This window comes from Cottoperca gobio, chromosome 8 (assembly GCF_900634415.1).
Source record: "Cottoperca gobio chromosome 8, fCotGob3.1, whole genome shotgun sequence".
Lineage (NCBI taxonomy): Eukaryota > Metazoa > Chordata > Actinopteri > Perciformes > Bovichtidae > Cottoperca > Cottoperca gobio.
Genome location: NC_041362.1, coordinates 2,181,628 through 2,201,279, shown reverse-complemented (window position 1 = coordinate 2,201,279; position 19,652 = coordinate 2,181,628). Strand labels below are relative to the sequence as shown.

At 44.2% G+C, this 19,652-nt stretch overlaps 2 protein-coding genes across 2 annotated transcripts; both read right to left on the bottom strand.

Moving 5' to 3' along the window:
- Positions 1 to 6,234: 6,234 nt before the first annotated feature.
- LOC115012567 (trace amine-associated receptor 13c-like) lies at positions 6,235 to 7,480 on the bottom strand. Its single transcript, XM_029438245.1, has 2 exons — positions 7,311 to 7,480; positions 6,235 to 7,051 (listed from the first exon to the last, which is right to left on the bottom strand). The coding sequence occupies exons 1-2, from the start codon at positions 7,478 to 7,480 to the stop codon at positions 6,235 to 6,237; spliced, it is 987 nt and encodes a 328-aa protein (XP_029294105.1).
- Positions 7,481 to 13,758: 6,278 nt separating this feature from the next.
- Positions 13,759 to 15,006, bottom strand: LOC115012282 (trace amine-associated receptor 7a-like). Its single transcript, XM_029437830.1, is given in 4 exon segments — positions 13,759 to 13,910; positions 13,913 to 14,488; positions 14,491 to 14,576; positions 14,837 to 15,006. Coding segments are annotated over 4 exon segments (984 nt in total).
- Positions 15,007 to 19,652: the final 4,646 nt, after the last annotated feature.

Below are 19,652 nucleotides of genomic sequence, written 5' to 3'. Positions count from 1 at the left end.
CTGCAGAGGGAGGTGGTGAGAATCTGCTGAGTTCTGGCAAAGCTCTCTGTTATTCAGCTGATTTATCTCTTCTCATCTCTCTTTCCAGACTGCTGCTATTTTCTTCTCCAGCAAAGACTGAAGTCCCTCCTCTGTACTTTATTTTCTGTAGTTGCTAAGGCAATGCGAGCCGTGTGTCGTCCGTGTCTGAAAACAGTGTGACCCTCGAGGTGTTGACCCTACGGCATCATGATTCTGACAGTGAACGTGATTCATTAAGGAGTGTGGTGAAGATTGGTGACTCCAACCCTACATTATTACAGAATATTATGATATCTTTAAAATGACAAACCAACAGGAACTGAATGAAGAATGTTAAGCTACAAAAAGTTTACAACCCCATCCTCCGTGTTTTACGAGCATTACACATTCCTGATCATGACCTGTAATGTAATCATAGATAAGGAAAACACACACAAAGACATAAACAAATTAAAACAAAGAAATATTTGAATGCAAAATACATTGAATTTTATTTGACCTTTCACGCTGAGCTAACATGTTTTAATAATAGGAAGTTTTGCTTTTACATGTTGATTTTGATACAGGAAATGAAGGTTTGTGGAGGTGTCTGACTGTTGTTTGTGCCTATGCCCCAAACCGCAGTTCGGAGTATTCGGCCTTCTTGGAGACCCTGAATGGAGCCCTGCAGGGAGCTCCAGTAGGGGACTCCGTAGTCTTGCTGGGAGACTTCAACGCACACGTGGGAAACGATGGAGACACATGGAGAGGCGTGATTGGCATCCCTGATCTAAACCCGAACGGTCGTTTGTTGTTGGACTTCTGTGCTAGTCATGGAATGGCCATAACAAACACCATGTTCGAACATAAGGATGCTCATAAGTGTACATGGTACCAGAGCACCCTAGGCCAAAGGTCAATGATCGATTTTGTAATCGTATCATCTGATCTGAGGCTGCATGTTTTGGACACTCGGGTGAAGAGAGGGCCGGAGCTGTCAACTGATCACCATCTGGTGGTGAGTTGGATCAAGGGGTGGGGGAAGACTCTGGACAGACCTGGTAGACCCAAACGGGTAGTGCGGGTGAACTGGGAACGTCTGGAGGAAGCCCCTGTCCTGGGGATCTTCAACTCACACCTCCGGCGGAGCTTTTCAGACATCCCTGTGGAGGTTGGGGTCATTGAACCTGAGTGGGCGATGTTCAAAACCTCTATTGATGAAGATGCAGTGATGAGCTGTGGTCTCAAGGTCTTAGGTGCCTCAAGGGGCGGTAACCCTCGAACACCGTGGTGGACCCCGGTGGTCAGGGAAGCCGTCCGACTGAAGAAGGAGTCCTTCCCGGTTATGTTATCCGGGAGGACTCCGGAAACAATTGCAGGGTAGCGAAGGACTAGAAGGACGGCAGCCTCTGCCGTGTCAGAGGCAAAACAGCGGGTGTGGGAGAAGTTCGGAGAAGCTATGGAGAAGGACTTTCGGTCGGCACCAAGGTGCTTCTGGAAAACCATCCGGCACCTCAGGAGGGGGAAGCGAGGAACCATCCAAGCTGTTTACAGTAAGGGTGGGACCCTGATGACTTCGACTGAGAAGGTTATTGGGCGGTGGAAGGAGCACTTTGAGGAACTCCTGAATCCGACTAACACGCCCTCTAGGGCGCCCTCTGGTAGAGGGAGAGTTGGAAGCTGATGGGGGATCATCATCAATTTCCCTGATGGAAGTCACTGAGGTAGTCAAACAACTCCACAGTGGCAAAGTCACAGGGGTTGATGAGATCCGTCCAGAAATGCTGAAGGCTTTGGGTGTTGAGGGGCTGTCTTGGTTGACACGCCTCGTCAACATTGTGTGGAAGTCTGGGACAGTGCCTAGGGGTTGGCAGAGAGGGGTGGTGGAAAGGAGGGTTCGGCCGGTAGTCGAACCTCTCATTGAAGAGGAACAATGCGGATTCCGTCCTGGTCGTGGAACAACGGACCAACTCTTCACTCTCGCAAGGATCCTGGAGGGGGCCTGGGAGTACGCCCATCCGGTCTACATGTGTTTTGTGGATCTGTAGAAAGCGTATGACCGGGTCCCCCGGGTGATACTGTGGGAGGTGCTGCGGGAGTATGGGGTGAGGGGGTCACTTTTGAGGGCCATCCAATCCCTGTACGCCCAAAGCGAGAGTTGTGTCCGGATACTCGGCAGTAAGTCGGACTCGTTTCCAGTGAATGTTGGCCTCCGCCAGGGCTGCGCTTTATCACCAATCCTGTTCGTGATTTTCATGGATAGGATATCGAGGCGTAGTCGTGGAGGAGAGGGGTTGCAGTTCGGTGACCTGAGGATCTCATCGCTGCTCTTTGCAGATGATGTGGTCCTTATGGCATCATGGGTCTGTGACCTTCAACAGTCACTGGATCGGTTCGCAGCCGAGTGTGAAGTGGTTGGGATGAGGATCAGCACCTCGAAATCTGAGGCCATGGCTCTCAGCAGGAAACCGGTGGATTGCCTACTCTGGGTAGGGAATGAGCCATTACCCCAAGTGAAGGAGTTCAAGTACCTCGGGGTCTTGTTCGCGAGTGAGGGGACGATGGAGCTAAAACAGCCAAACTTTCAAATATAATATATATGGTAATATGATATATGGATCAATGGTAAGGTGTTGTCCACTGGCAATACCTTAACATAGAGCCCGGGGTATAGGAAATGGACAAGGCCATATCTCCACAATGCTAAGACCTATAACCCTGAAACATTGGAATCATCATCCTTGGGCACAGTCCTCCACGTGTGCCTTTTGTTGAAGCAAATCAGAGTGAGTGACATTTTTGCGCTTTTGAGCTGAAAAGTCAAATCTCGAGTCAGCCCGAAAAGGCCAAATATTAAAGGTTGTCTGATTGTCTTTCTTTTCACACCACTGAATGCCGGGCATAGGGAGATAGTACAACCCAAATATCAGCCTCTTAGTCCAAGGGATTGTGGAGACATGACCCTGTCCCATTCCTATACCCTGAAATGTATGGTAAGGTATTTGCCAGTGCACAGACTTGTTGGATTGCCATACCTTACCTATATCCCAGGGTGAGCTGTTATGGCCCCTGTCCACTTCCAACACCCTGGGCCCCTGTACTAAGGTGTCTGAAGTTGACAAAGTGTCACTCAATCATGCCCCATCAAGCCCCCATCCAATTTCCTTTGAGAGTATAAAACCACGCCCGTACATCCCTTCATCCAGGGCATAGGGCACGAAACGTAGTCGACGTAGGCCCCAATCCCCAATTTTTAGGACCCCCAGATGGCCCTTATATAGCTCTTCACACCAGTGACACTGAACCCCTCGACAGAAGTCTATGAAACTACAAGCAGGCCACAGATTGCATGTTTAATTCTTTTCTTTTGCTGCCTCTTCTCGTGCTTCTTCTAACCGCTTCTCCTCGTCTGCTTTTGCTTCTTCGGAACCTGCCACAACAACCGAAACCCCAGCCAAAGAGGGGGTGACAAGTCCCAACAACAGACTGAGAGAGATAGAGAGAGGTGGAGAAGATCGCTCTAATCGACGTGGGAACAAGGTCCAAAATGCTGACAACGTCCAAAATGCCGAGATCCAAACCCAACCTGCTACCACTTCACTTCTGTTGATCAGAACCGGCAGGTGAAATAACACATTTTCATGACCTTCTTCATTAATTTGCCATTTATCTTACTTTTTAATTGTCTAGTTTTGTAGTTATTAGTTCAATAAACATTTAATTTATAGAAAATGTGATCCCATGATTAGTGTGCATATGAAATATCACGTCAATGTACACCAGGCCAGAACTCCATAGAAGCCTTCAAATTATACGTCTACATTAATTATGGCTATCAATTTTTCCTTTAGATGGGTGGTGCTCCAAGCATCCAAATGTTTCTGATAGTCGAAGTTGAGTCCCATCACTCTTCTCCACCCTTTGTACCAATTCATCTGTTTATAATATATCCTTTTGAGTCATTACTTATCAATATATATTTTGGCATTAATTATTACATCTGCTACATGCAATTTGACTTTGTATAAAAGAAAAATGCACTATTAAGATTACATTGACTTTTAAATGTAGATAATAGTAGTCATAATAACAGGTCGTAACAGACAGAAAACTGAGTACTGGTAAGGTATTCCAACTTAACACAACTAGATGATGGACATTTACATTTCACTAATGTAATGTTAGCCCAAAAGACACACAATGAACATTAAATCAACTCTAATAATGACCTGTTTTGATTGGTTTAGTTTTGAATTGATTATCTCAATCAGGTAGTTCTGAAACTGTGTACAGCACCTGTACTGACTTCTCCACAGGTGAGCCCTAACACAGGGCAATATCACACAATCTCTCACTAATCAGACCATAGCTAACAAAATCCCTCCAGTGTACCTTGACTCTGAAAATAATGTACTAAAGATTTATTCTATTTGATCTGTAAATGTTGGAGGACAACCAAAAAGTGAAACATTGAGAACCACTCTGGAGTGTTTTTGGAACAAATCAGTTCAACAAGAAAGTTAACAAGAAACTACAGCCAAACTTGGAACAATGTAAAGAACTATATCAGGTTTTAATGCGAGTCTATATTTAGCAGGTAAACCTGCTTTTGTGATGTGCACCTTAATTATGATGAACTTTTACTTCACCTAAGTATTTCTAATTTATGCTATTTTATACTTTTTACTCCACTACATTAACTTAAGTGTTGTAGTTACTTTTAAAGTAGCAATATACAAAACGTATACTGGAGGCCTTATAATATTGTCATTTTAATTATAGCTGTTGATTGCTGTAACATTTGACAGACATGTTCCTCACAGGATGAACAGTAACATAGCAAAAATGCTTTTTCTTTCTCCATCTTGTTCCTTTTGTCCTCTACATTAAAGTTTATGGGTTTTTTGATCTGTTGGTCGAACAAAACAATCTATTTGAAGACATATTTCACTAAAAGCAGCAAATGCATAAATGACAAATTATTATCAATCAACTTTTCATTGATTTTATTTATCAGTTCCATCTCTTATTTGCAGTATCTCCTCAGTGGCCCGGACACGGCTGCAGTACGGTTTCTGTTCATTAGCATCACAGAAACAAACTGTGACTGTATTTCACTCTTGGTTCTTGCTGGCCACATGTTTGTAGTTTGTATCTTTGCTCAGGACTTTGTGCAGCTTCCTCAACCTCAGTGTCCTCAGTGTCCTCAGTGTCCTGCTGTGTGTTGGTCCACATTAGTGGCACTCGCTCTCTGGTCCACTTGTTTGGCTCGCTGTGGTTCTTTCTTTTAGCATTTGGTGTTGTGAAAAACCTGGAAAACTTTGTTAAGAAGAAGGAGGGCACTTCAACAACTAGAGAACACAATCAACATTTCAAGGTGTTAAATGAATTACATGGTGTTTGTATAGCTGTATATATATTTTTATATATATTCTAAGTTTTTTTTTCAATATGTTGAAACTTATTAGTGATGAAATGTACAGAAGTATTGTAAATTTGTAGTCCTAACAAGTTATGCACATATTGCATAAAGTATTATTTAATTATTTTCATACAATCACACTAATTGGGATTCATCACGATGCACTTTTGTTCTTCACATCTTTCCTTGAACTCGTCATGTTTTCCGTAAAAGAAAAGTGGTTAAGAAAAGCTCTGCCAGGCCTTCCCCGTCCGCCTCCTCCCTGCATATTATTCACTTGTAAGCCACTCTCCCCATACTGTATACCGGTCCACTTCCTTTGTTCAGTTGTCAGATCATCATAGTTTCAATGCTGTTACCTGTCTGCTGTTAAATACCTGTTAAATACCTTTTATGTTGCTAATGAAAACAATTAATGTACTGTACCCTATTACTAATCTTACACTAAGCTCCCATTGCAAAAGTATTCACTGTTACTGAGCTAAAACATTCAACTATTGACATGAATAACACTGCCACACTGGGAACTAATGTTTCAGATTATACAGACACTACATGAATGCAGCACAAAAGCCCTGACACAAAGTCAACAAAAGTGAACAATGATTTGTGTATCAGCCCTGTGACAAACAAACAGACAAACTGAGCTGAAAACATAACTTCTTTGGCAGAGGTAATTACAGAAGCAATTGGGATTATACTTTCAGATGAAGTCATGACAATGAACACAATGATTGTCTGATAGTGAACATGATTCATGAAGGTTTGAAAATATAAACATATACGAACAATGTTGTTTCTCCAGTCTGTCTCTACAGTATGTTAGCATCACAAGAGTCAGGCCGAAGTATCTTAAAGGTAACAATGAGATTCATAGATTTTCTAAACCAGGGGTAAAAGAAGGCATAGATCACTGGGTTTAGACAAGAGTTCAAATACAGCAGCCATGCTATAAAACGTGAGGATATACCACTGACAATATCCTCACCTTTTAGGGATGGAGAGTAAGATGGAAAGAAACACATTAGAAACACAACTACAACAATACCTAGAGTCCTGGCTGCTTTCATCTCAGATTTCTTAACAGTTCCACCAACTGAACGCTGGAGTGTAACAGCTGCAATATGAGAGCGCATGGCTCGAGCCTGAGACACAGCCACCACAAACACTCTCATATACAGAACTATGATGACAGTAACGGGGACAATAAAGTTAAAGACAAAGTCAACAGCTCCTGTGATAAAGTTAATGACAATTACACACTCTCCATAGCAGGAATTATATGAATCCGGTTGTCTCAGAAAGTCCTTGAAAATGAGACAATTATAGAGAAAAGAGCAAATCCAACACAGACAAACACAGACTTTTGTTCTGTCCAGAGTAACTCTGGTGGTGTAACGTAGAGGGTCACAAATAGCCAAATAACGATCAAGTGATATGAGCACCATGTTTCCAACTGAAGAAGAGATAATGATAAAATCTGCAACATAATACAGAGTACACATTAAGTCACCCAGGAACCAGCAAGCCGCTGTTATAAAGATTCCAGCCGGCATCAGCAGGAGGCCCACGAAGAAGTCTGAGACAGCCAGGGAGAGGATGAGGAGGTTGGTGGGGGTGTGGAGCTGCCTGGAGAGGAAAAATATCATCACGTATGAGATTATCATCAATAGTAGCTTGTTAGTAACAGCAGTAGTACAAAGGACATTCTTATTGACATGAAATAATTCAAAATATTATGTCATACAACATCATGTTTGAATACTTAATATTTCAAAAACAATTACTATTAACTGAAACATTCATATTAAAGGAAGACATGTAGGCCTAATTCTTTTAAATATCCATCATGAAAATATATAAACTCAGGCTGAAAGTGTGTCCCTGCCTGAAGTGGGAGATAGAGATGATGACCAGCAGGTTGAGAGCTACAGTGAGCAGAGAGATGAAGGGCACCACGGTGTAAGTGAGCATGACCTCTGACTGAGCTGGCATGGGTTTCCTGCAGGAATTGTTGAGTTGTGGAAAGCAGAGTTCAGCTCCTTCTGAAGTCTCCATCTGCAGAGGGAGGTGGTGAGAAGCTGCTGAGTTCTGGCAAATCTCTCTGTTATTCAGCTGATTTATCTCTTCTCATCTCTCTTTCTAGACTGCTGCTATTTTCTTCTCCAGCAAAGACTGAAGTCCCTCCTCTGTACTTTATTTTCTGTAGTTGCTAAGGCAATGCGAGCCGTGTGTCGTCCGTGTCTGAAAACAGTGTAACCCTCGAGGTGTTGACCCTACGGCATCATGATTCTGACAGTGAACGTGATTCATTAAGGAGTGTGGTGAAGATTGGTGACTCCAACCCTACATTATTACAGAATATTATGATATCTTTAAAATGACAAACCAACAGGAACTGAATGAAGAATGTTAAGCTACAAAAAGTTTACAACCCCATCCTCCGTGTTTTACGAGCATTACACATTCCTGATCATGACCTGTAATGTAATCATAGATAAGGAAAACACACACAAAGACATAAACAAATTAAAACAAAGAAATATTTGAATGCAAAATACATTGAATTTTATTTGACCTTTCACGCTGAGCTAACATGTTTTAATAATAGGAAGTTTTGCTTTTACATGTTGATTTTGATACAGGAAATGAAGGTTTGTGGAGGTGTCTGACTGTTGTTTGTGCCTATGCCCCAAACCGCAGTTCGGAGTATTCGGCCTTCTTGGAGACCCTGAATGGAGCCCTGCAGGGAGCTCTAGTAGGGGACTCCGTAGTCTTGCTGGGAGACTTCAACGCACACGTGGGAAACGATGGAGACACCTGGAGAGGTGTGATTGGCATCCCTGATCTAAACCCGAACGGTCGTTTGTTGTTGGACTTCTGTGCTAGTCATGGAATGGCCATAACAAACACCATGTTCGAACATAAGGATGCTCATAAGTGTACATGGTACCAGAGCACCCTAGGCCAAAGGTCAATGATCAATTTTGTAATCGTATCATCTGATCTGAGGCCGCATGTTTTGGACACTCGGGTGAAGAGATGGCCGGAGCTGTCAACTGATCACCATCTGGTGGTGAGTTGGATCAAGGGGTGGGGGAAGACTCTGGACAGACCTGGTAGACCCAAACGGGTAGTGCGGGTGAACTGGGAACGTCTGGAGGAAGCCCCTGTCCTGGGGATCTTCAACTCACACCTCCGGCGGAGCTTTTCAGACATCCCTGTGGAGGTTGGGGTCATTGAACCTGAGTGGGCGATGTTCAAAACCTCTATTGATGAAGATGCAGTGATGAGCTGTGGTCTCAAGGTCTTAGGTGCCTCAAGGGGCGGTAACCCTCGAACACCGTGGTGGACCCCGGTGGTCAGGGAAGCCGTCCGACTGAAGAAGGAGTCCTTCCCGGTTATGTTATCCGGGAGGACTCCGGAAACAGTTGCAGGGTAGCGAAGGACTAGAAGGACGGCAGCCTCTGCCGTGTCAGAGGCAAAGCAGCGGGTGTGGGAGAAGTTCGGAGAAGCTATGGAGAAGGACTTTCGGTCGGCACCAAGGTGCTTCTGGAAAACCATCCGGCACCTCAGGAGGGGGAAGCGAGGAACCATCCAAGCTGTTTACAGTAAGGGTGGGACCCTGATGACTTCGACTGAGAAGGTTATCGGGCGGTGGAAGGAGCACTTTGAGGAACTCCTGAATCCGACTAACACGCCCTCTAGGGCGCCCTCTGGTAGAGGGAGAGTTGGAAGCTGATGGGGGATCATCATCAATTTCCCTGATGGAAGTCACTGAGGTAGTCAAACAACTCCACAGTGGCAAAGTCACAGGGGTTGATGAGATCCGTCCAGAAATGCTGAAGGCTTTGGGTGTTGAGGGGCTGTCTTGGTTGACACGCCTCGTCAACATTGTGTGGAAGTCTGGGACAGTGCCTAGGGGTTGGCAGACCGGGGTGGTGGAAAGGAGGGTTCGGCCGGTAGTCGAACCTCTCATTGAAGAGGAACAATGCGGATTCCGTCCTGGTCGTGGAACAACGGACCAACTCTTCACTCTCGCAAGGATCCTGGAGGGGGCCTGGGAGTACGCCCATCCGGTCTACATGTGTTTTGTGGATCTGTAGAAAGCGTATGACCGGGTGATACTGTGGGAGGTGCTGCGGGAGTATGGGGTGAGGGGGTCACTTTTGAGGGCCATCCAATCCCTGTACGCCCAAAGCGAGAGTTGTGTCCGGATACTCGGCAGTAAGTCGGACTCGTTTCCAGTGAATGTTGGCCTCCGCCAGGGCTGCGCTTTATCACCAATCCTGTTCGTGATTTTCATGGATAGGATATCGAGGCGTAGTCGTGGAGGAGAGGGGTTGCAGTTCGGTGACCTGAGGATCTCATCGCTGCTCTTTGCAGATGATGTGGTCCTTATGGCATCATGGGTCTGTGACCTTCAACAGTCACTGGATCGGTTCGCAGCCGAGTGTGAAGTGGTTGGGATGAGGATCAGCACCTCGAAATCTGAGGCCATGGCTCTCAGCAGGAAACCGGTGGATTGCCTACTCTGGGTAGGGAATGAGCCATTACCCCAAGTGAAGGAGTTCAAGTACCTCGGGGTCTTGTTCGCGAGTGAGGGGACGATGGAGCTAAAACAGCCAAACTTTCAAATATAATATATATGGTAATATGATATATGGATCAATGGTAAGGTGTTGTCCACTGGCAATACCTTAACATAGAGCCCAGGGTATAGGAAATGGACAAGGCCATATCTCCACAATGCTAAGACCTATAACCCTGAAACATTGGAATCATCATCCTTGGGCACAGTCCTCCACGTGTGCCTTTTGTTGAAGCAAATCAGAGTGAGTGACATTTTTGCGCTTTTGAGCTGAAAAGTCAAATCTCGAGTCAGCCCGAAAAGGCCAAATATTAAAGGTTGTCTGATTGTCTTTCTTTTCACACCACTGAATGCCGGGCATAGGGAGATAGTACAACCCAAATATCAGCCTCTTAGTCCAAGGGATTGTGGAGACATGACCCTGTCCCATTCCTATACCCTGAAATGTATGGTAAGGTATTTGCCAGTGCACAGACTTGTTGGATTGCCATACCTTACCTATATCCCAGGGTGAGCTGTTATGGCCCCTGTCCACTTCCAACACCCTGGGCCCCTGTACTAAGGTGTCTGAAGTTGACAAAGTGTCACTCAATCATGCCCCATCAAGCCCCCATCCAATTTCCTTTGAGAGTATAAAACCACGCCCGTACATCCCTTCATCCAGGGCATAGGGCACGAAACGTAGTCGACATAGGCCCCAATCCCCAATTTTTAGGAGCCCCAGATGGCCCTTATATAGCTCTTCACACCAGTGACACTGAACCCCTCGACAGAAGTCTATGAAACTACAAGCAGGCCACAGATTGCATGTTTAATTCTTTTCTTTTGCTGCCTCTTCTCGTGCTTCTTCTTACCGCTTCTCCTCGTCTGCTTTTGCTTCTTCGGAACCTGCCACAACAACCGAAACCCCAGCCAAAGAGGGGGTGACAAGTCCCAACAACAGACTGAGAGAGATAGAGAGAGGTGGAGAAGATCGCTCTAATCGACGTGGGAACAAGGTCCAAAATGCTGACAACGTCCAAAATGCCGAGATCCAAACCCAACCTGCTACCACTTCACTTCTGTTGATCAGAACCGGCAGGTGAAATAACACATTTTCATGACCTTCTTCATTAATTTGCCATTTATCTTACTTTTTAATTGTCTAGTTTTGTAGTTATTAGTTCAATAAACATTTAATTTATAGAAAATGTGATCCCATGATTAGTGTGCATATGAAATATCACGTCAATGTACACCAGGCCAGAACTCCATAGAAGCCTTCAAATTATACGTCTACATTAATTATGGCTATCAATTTTTCCTTTAGATGGGTGGTGCTCCAAGCATCCAAATGTTTCTGATAGTCGAAGTTGAGTCCCATCACTCTTCTCCACCCTTTGTACCAATTCATGTGTTTATAATATATCCTTTTGAGTCATTACTTATCAATATATATTTTGGCATTAATTATTACATCTGCTACATGCAATTTGACTTTGTATAAAAGAAAAATGCACTATTAAGATTACATTGACTTTTAAATGTAGATAATAGTAGTCATAATAACAGGTCGTAACAGACAGAAAACTGAGTACTGGTAAGGTATTCCAACTTAACACAACTAGATGATGGACATTTACATTTCACTAATGTAATGTTAGCCCAAAAGACACACAATGAACATTAAATCAACTCTAATAATGACCTGTTTTGATTGGTTTAGTTTTGAATTGATTATCTCAATCAGGTAGTTCTGAAACTGTGTACAGCACCTGTACTGACTTCTCCACAGGTGAGCCCTAACACAGGGCAATATCACACAATCTCTCACTAATCAGACCATAGCTAACAAAATCCCTCCAGTGTACCTTGACTCTGAAAATAATGCACTAAAGATTTATTCTATTTGATCTGTAAATGTTGGAGGACAACCAAAAAGTGAAACATTGAGAACCACTCTGGAGTGTTTTTGGAACAAATCAGTTCAACAAGAAAGTTAACAAGAAACTACAGCCAAACTTGGAACAATGTAAAGAACTATATCAGGTTTTAATGCGAGTCTATATTTAGCAGGTAAACCTGCTTTTGTGATGTGCACCTTAATTATGATGAACTTTTACTTCACCTAAGTATTTCTAATTTATGCTATTTTATAGTTTTTACTCCACTACATTAACTTAAGTGTTGTAGTTACTTTTAAAGTAGCAATATACAAAACGTATACTGGAGGCCTTATAATATTGTCATTTTAATTATAGCTGTTGATCGCTGTAACATTTGACAGACATGTTCCTCACAGGATGAACAGTAACAGTTTGCTTTATCAGCTTGCAAATAGCATGTTAAAAACCAAAAATAGCAAAAATGCTTTTTCTTTCTCCATCTTGTTCCTTTTGTCCTCTACATTAAAGTTTATGGGTTTTTTGATCTGTTGGTCGAACAAAACAATCTATTTGAAGACATATTTCACTAAAAGCAGCAAATGCATAAATGACAAATTATTATCAATCAACTTTTCATTGATTTTATTTATCAGTTCCATCTCTTATTTGCAGTATCTCCTCAGTGGCCCGGACACGGCTGCAGTACGGTTTCTGTTCATTAGCATCACAGAAACAAACTGTGACTGTATTTCACTCTTGGTTCTTGCTGGCCACATGTTTGTAGTTTGTATCTTTGCTCAGGACTTTGTGCAGCTTCCTCAACCTCAGTGTCCTCAGTGTCCTCAGTGTCCTCAGTGTCCTGCTGTGTGTTGGTCCACATTAGTGGCACTCGCTCTCTGGTCCACTTGTTTGGCTCGCTGTGGTTCTTTCTTTTAGCATTTGGTGTTGTGAAAAACCTGGAAAACTTTGTTAAGAAGAAGGAGGGCACTTCAACAACTAGAGAACACAATCAACATTTCAAGGTGTTAAATGAATTACATGGTGTTTGTATAGCTGTATATATATTTTTATATATATTCTAAGTTTTTTTTTCAATATGTTGAAACTTATTAGTGATGAAATGTACAGAAGTATTGTAAATTTGTAGTCCTAACAAGTTATGCACATATTGCATAAAGTATTATTTAATTATTTTCATACAATCACACTAATTGGGATTCATCACGATGCACTTTTGTTCTTCACATCTTTCCTTGAACTCGTCATGTTTTCCGTAAAAGAAAAGTGGTTAAGAAAAGCTCTGCCAGGCCTTCCCCGTCCGCCTCCTCCCTGCATATTATTCACTTGTAAGCCACTCTCCCCATACTGTATACCGGTCCACTTCCTTTGTTCAGTTGTCAGATCATCATAGTTTCAATGCTGTTACCTGCCTGCTGTTAAATACCTGTTAAATACCTTTTATGTTGCTAATGAAAACAATTAATGTACTGTACCCTATTACTAATCTTACACTAAGCTCCCATTGAAAAAGTATTCACTGTTACTGAGCTAAAACATTCAACTATTGACATGAATAACACTGCCACACTGGGAACTAATGTTTCAGATTATACAGACACTACATGAATGCAGCACAAAAGCCCTGACACAAAGTCAACAAAAGTGAACAATGATTTGTGTATCAGCCCTGTGACAAACAAACAGACAAACTGAGCTGAAAACATAACTTCTTTGGCAGAGGTAATTACAGAAGCATGTTGGATTATACTTTCAAATGAAGTCATGTACAATGAACACAATGATTGTCTGATAGTGAACATGATTCATGAAGGTTTGAAAATATAAACATATACGAACAATGTTGTTTCTCCAGTCTGTCTCTACAGTATGTTAACATCACAAGAGTCAGGCCGAAGTATCTTAAAGGTAACAATGAGTTTCATAGATTTTCTAAACCAGGGGTAAAAGAAGGCATAGATCACTGGGTTTAGACAAGAGTTCAAATACAGCAGCCATGCTATAAAAGTGAGGATGAACCTACTGATTCAATATCCTCACCTTTCAGGGATGGAGAGTAATATGGAAAGAAACACATTAGAAACACAACTACAACAATACCTAGAGTCCTGGCTGCTTTCATCTCAGATTTCTTAACAGTTATACGAACTGAACGCTGGAGTGTAACAGCTGCAATATGAGAGCGCATGGCTCGAGCCTGAGACACAGCCACCACAAACACTCTCATATACAGAACTATGATGACAGTAACGGGGACAATAAAGGTAAAGACAAAGTCAACAGCTCCTGTGATATAGTTAATGACAATTACACACTCTCCATAGCAGGAATTATATGAATCCGGTTGTCTCAGAAAGTCCTTTAAAATGAGACAATTATAGAGAAAAGAGCAAATCCAACACATACAAACACAGTCTTTTGTTCTGTTCAGAGTAACTCTGGTGGTGTAACGTAGAGGGTCACAAATAGCCAAATAACGATCAAGTGATATGAGCACCATGTTTCCAACAGAAGAAGAGATAATGATAGCTTCTGCAACATAATACAGAGCACACATTAAGTCACCCAGGAACCAGCAAGCCGCTGTTAAAAGATTCCAGCAGGCATCAGCAGGAGGCCCACGAAGAAGTCTGAGACAGCCAGGGAGAGGATGAGGAGGTTGGTGGGGGTGTGGAGCTGCCTGGAGAGGAAAAATATCATCACGTATGAGATTATCATCAATAGCTAGCTTGTTAGTAACAGCAGTAGTACAAAGGACATTCTTATTGACATGAAATTATTCAAAATATTATGTCACACAACATCATGTTTGAATACTTAATATTTCAAAAACAATTACTATTAACTGAAACATTCATATTAAAGGAAGACATGTAGGCCTAATTCTTTTAAATATCCATCATGAAAATATATAAAGTTAGGCTGAAAGTGTGTCCCTGCCTGAAGTGGGAGATAGAGATGATGACCAGCAGGTTGAGAGCTACAGTGAGCAGAGAGATGAAGGACAACAGGGTGTAAGTGAGCATGGCCTCTGACTGAGCTGGCATGGGTTTCCTGCAGGAATTGTTGAGTTGTGGAAAGCAGAGTTCAGCTCCTTCTGAAGTCTCCATCTGCAGAGGGAGGTGGTGAGAAGCTGCTGAGTTCTGGCAAAGCTCTCAGTTATTCAGCTGATGTATCTCTTCTCATCTCTCTTTCCAGACTGCTGCTATTTTCTTCTCCAGCAAAGACTAAAGTCCCTCCTCTGTACTTTGTTTTCTGTAGTTACTAAGGCAATGCGAGCCGTGTGTCGGCCGTGTCTGAAAACAGTGTGACCCTCGAGGTGTTGACCCCACGGCATCATGATTCTGACAGTGAACGTGATTCATTAAGGAGTGTGGTGAAGATTGGTGACTCCAACCCTACATTATTACAGAATATTATGATATCTTTAAAATGACAAACCAACAGGAACTGAATGAAGAATGTTAAGCTACAAAAAGTTTACAACTCCATCCTCCGTGTTTTACGAGCATCACACATTCCTGATCATGACCTGTAATGTAATCACAGATAAGGAAAACACACACAAAGACATAAACAAATTAAAACAAAGAAATATTTGAATGCAAAATACATTGAATTTTATTTGACCTTTCACGCTGAGCTAACATGTTTTAATAATAGGAAGTTTTGCTTTTACATGTTGAGTTTGATACCGGAAATGAAAGTTTGTGGAGGTGTCACCTCTCCCGCTCCTTTCTCCTGTTGCTCACTCCGTGACGACCACTGAAATAATTGTTTGCTATTTCACTAATTTTTTGTGCATAAAGGTATACATATGCATATATAGACATGTGTATGCATATAGGTATATGTGTTTGTCATAGGAACACAGGTTGGCATCAATTATTTGGTGCAATTGTTTAATACATTTTGAATTCAATTGATCAGGTTATATTCAGTGGTGATATCAAGAGTTCGGTGCCATTCTGCTCTTTGTGTGTCCCTATGAACCTGAGAGCTGTGTTGTCTGGAGCCTAGTGCTCCTGGTAGGGTCTCCCAAGGCAAATTGGTCTCAGGCGAGGGGCCAGACTAAGAATGGTTCAAAACGACTTCATGAAAAAAAGGGAAATGAAAGGAGAGACCCTGCCCGGAGGAATCCCGGGCCCCCGTCTGGAACCAGGACCAGAGGGAGGGCCCGACAGCGAGCGCCTGGTGGCCGGGTTTGCCACGGAGCCCAGTCGGGCACAGCCCGAAGAAGCTACGTGGTGCCTCCCATCCATCCATCCTGTGGGCCCACCACTCATGGGAAAAACCGCTGGGGTCGGGTGCGCTGTCACACGGGTGGCAGTGATGGTCAGGGACCTCGACGGACCAGACCCGGGAGGCAGAGGCTGGCTCTGGGGACGTGGAACGTCACCTCTCTGTGGGGGAAGGAGTCACAACTAGTGCGGGAGGTGGAGCGCTACCAGTTGAATCTGGTGGGGCTTACCTCTACGCACAGTCTTGGCTCTGGAACCGTACTCCTGGATAGGAGTTGGACTCTATTCTTATCCAGAGTTGCCCAAGGTGTGAGGCGTCGGGCCGGGGTGGGGATACTCACTAGCCCCCGGCTGAGTGCCACTACGTTGGAGTTTACCCCGGTGAACGAGAGGGTCGCCTCTCTACGCCTTCGGGTTATGGGGGGGAAAACTCTGACTGTTGTTTGTGCCTATGCCCCAAACCGCAGTTCGGAGTATTCGGCCTTCTTGGAGACCCTGAATGGAGCCCTGCAGGGAGCTCCAGTAGGGGACTCCGTAGTCTTGCTGGGAGACTTCAACGCACACGTGGGAAACGATAGAGACATCTGGAGAGGTGTGATTGGCCTCCCTGATCTAAACCCGAACGGTCGTTTGTTGTTGGACTTCTGTGCTAGTCATGGAATGGCCATAACAAACACCATGTTCGAACATAAGGATGCTCATAAGTGTACGTGGTACCAGAGCACCCTAGGCCAAAGTCAATGATCGATTTTGTAATCGTATCATCTGATCTGAGGCCGCATGTTTTGGACACTCGGGTGAAGAGAGGGCCGGAGCTGTCAACTGATCACCATCTGGTGGTGAGTTGGATCAACGGGTGGGGGAAGACTCTGGACAGACCTGGTAGACCCAAACGCGTAGTGCGGGTGAACTGGGAACGTCTGGAGGAAGCCCCTGTCCTGGGGATCTTCATCTCACACCTCTGGCGGAGCTTTTCAGACATCCCTGTGGAGGTTGGGGGCATTGAACCTGAGTGGGCGATGTTCAAAACCTCTATTGCTGAAGATGCTGGTGATGAGCTGTGGTCTCAAGGTCTTAGGTGCCTCAAGGGGCGGTAACCCTCGAACACGGTGGTGGACCCCGGTGGTCAGGGAAGCCGTCCGACCTGAAGAAGGAGTCCTTCCCGGTTATGTTATCCGGGAGGACTCCGGAAACAGTTGCAGGAAGAAGGACGGCAGCCTCTGCCGTGTCAGAGGCAGAGCAGCGGGTGTGGGAGAAGTTCGGAGAAGCTATGGAGAAGGACTTTCGGTCGGCACCAAGGTGCTTCTGGAAAACCATCCGGCACCTCAGAAGGGGGAAGCGAGGAACCATCCAAACTGTGTACAGCAAGGGTGAGACCCTGATGACTTCGACTGAGAAGGTTATCGGGCGGTGGAAGGAGCACTTTGAGGAACTCCTGAATCCGACTAACACGCCCTCTATGGTAGAGGCAGAGTTGGAAGCTGATGGGGGATCATCATCAATTTCCCTGATGGAAGTCACTGAGGTAGTCAAACAACTCCACAGTGGCAAAGTCACAGGGGTTGATGAGATCCGTCCAGAAATGCTGAAGGCTTTGGGTGTTGAGGGGCTGTCTTGGTTGGCACGCCTCGTCAACATTGCGTGGAAGTCTGGGACAGTACCTAGGGGTTGGCAGACCGGGGTGGTGGTTCCCCTATTTAAAAAGGGGGACCAGAGAGTGTGTGCCAACTACAGGGGTATCACACTTCTCAGCCTCCCTGGTCTACTCCAAGGTACTGGAAAGGAGGGTTCGGCCGGTAGTCGAACCTCTGATTGAAGAGGAACAATGCGGATTCCGTCCTGGTCGTGGAACAACGGATCAACTCTTCACTCTCGCAAGGATCCTGGAGGGGGCCTGGGAGTACGCCCATCCGGTATACATGTGTTTTGTGGATCTGTAGAAAGCGTATGACCGGGTCCCCCGGGTGATACTGTGGGAGGTGCTGCGGGAGTATGGGGTGAGGGGGTCACTTTTGAGGGCCATCCAATCCCTGTACGTCCAAAGCGAGAGTTGTGTCCGGATACTCGGCAGTAAGTCGGACTCGTTTCCAGTGAATGTTGGCCTCCGCCAGGGCTGCGCTTTATCACCAATCCTGTTCGTGATTTTCATGGATAGGATATCGAGGCGTAGTCGTGGAGGAGAGGGGTTGCAGTTCGGTGACCTGAGGATCTCACCGCTGCTCTTTGCAGATGATGTGGTCCTTATGGCATCATCGGTCTGTGACCTTCAACAGTCACTGGATCGGTTCGCAGCCGAGTGTGAAGTAGGTTGGGATGAGGATCAGCACCTCAAAATCTGAGGCCATGGCTCTCAGCAGGAAACCAGTGGATTGCCTACTCTGGGTAGGGAATGAGCCATTACCCCAAGTGAAGGAGTTCAAGTACCTCAGAGTCTTGTTCGCGAGTGCGGGGACGATGCTAAAACAGCCCAACTTTCAAATATAATATATATGGTAATATGATATATGGATCAATGGTAAGGTATTGTCCACTGGCAATACCTTAACATAGAGCCCAGGGTATAGGAAATGGACAGTCCTCCACGTGTGCCTTTTGTTGAAGCAAATCAGAGTGAGTGACATTTTTGCGCTTTTGAGCTGAAAAGTCAAATCTCGAGTCAGCCCGAAAAGGCCAAATATTAAAGGTTGTCTGATCGTCTTTCTTTTCACACTACTGAATGCCGGGCATAGGGGGATAGTACAAGGACAGGACTTTGTGCAGCTCCCTCATCCTCAGTGTCCTCAGTGTCCTCAGTGTCCTGCTGTGTGTTGGTCCACATTAGTGGCACTCGCTCTCTGGTCCACTTGTTTGGCTCGCTGTGGTTCTTTCTTTTAGCATTTGGAGTTGTGAAAAACCTGGAAAACTTTGTTAAGAAGAAGGAGGGCACTTCAACAACTAGAGAACACAATCAACATTTCAAGGTGTTAAATGAATTACATGGTGTTTGTATAGCTGTATATATATTTTTATATATATTATAAGTTTTTTTTTCAATATGTTGAAACATATTAGTGATGAAATGTACAGAAGTATTGTAAATGTGTAGTCCTAACAAGTTATGCACATATTGCATAAAGTATTATTTAATTATTTTCATACAATCACACTAATTGGGATTCATCACGATGCACTTTTGTTCTTCACATCTTTCCTTGAACTCGTCATGTTTTCCGTAAAAGAAAAGTGGTTAAGAAAAGCTCTGCCAGGCCTTCCCCGTCCGCCTCCTCCCTGCATATTATTCACTTGTAAGCCACTCTCCCCATACTGTATACCGGTCCACTTCCTTTGTTCAGTTGTCAGATCATCATAGTTTCAATGCTGTTACCTGCCTGCTGTTAAATACCTATTAAATATCTTTTATGTTGCTAATGAAAACAATTAATGTACTGTACCCTATTACTAATCTTACACTAAGCTCCCATTGCAAAAGCATTCACTGTTACTGAGCTAAAACATTCAACTATTGACATGAATAA

Bases quoted from the DNA above. Each gene is read 5' to 3' on its own strand.
- LOC115012567 (XM_029438245.1), bottom strand. From the start codon at position 7,480: ATGGAGACTTCAGAAGGAGCTGAACTCTGCTTTCCACAACTCAACAAT. The intron at 7,052-7,310 runs GCAGGGACACAC...TTTCCTCTCCAG, and splicing joins ATCTCTATCTCCCACTTCAG to GCAGCTCCACACCCCCACCA.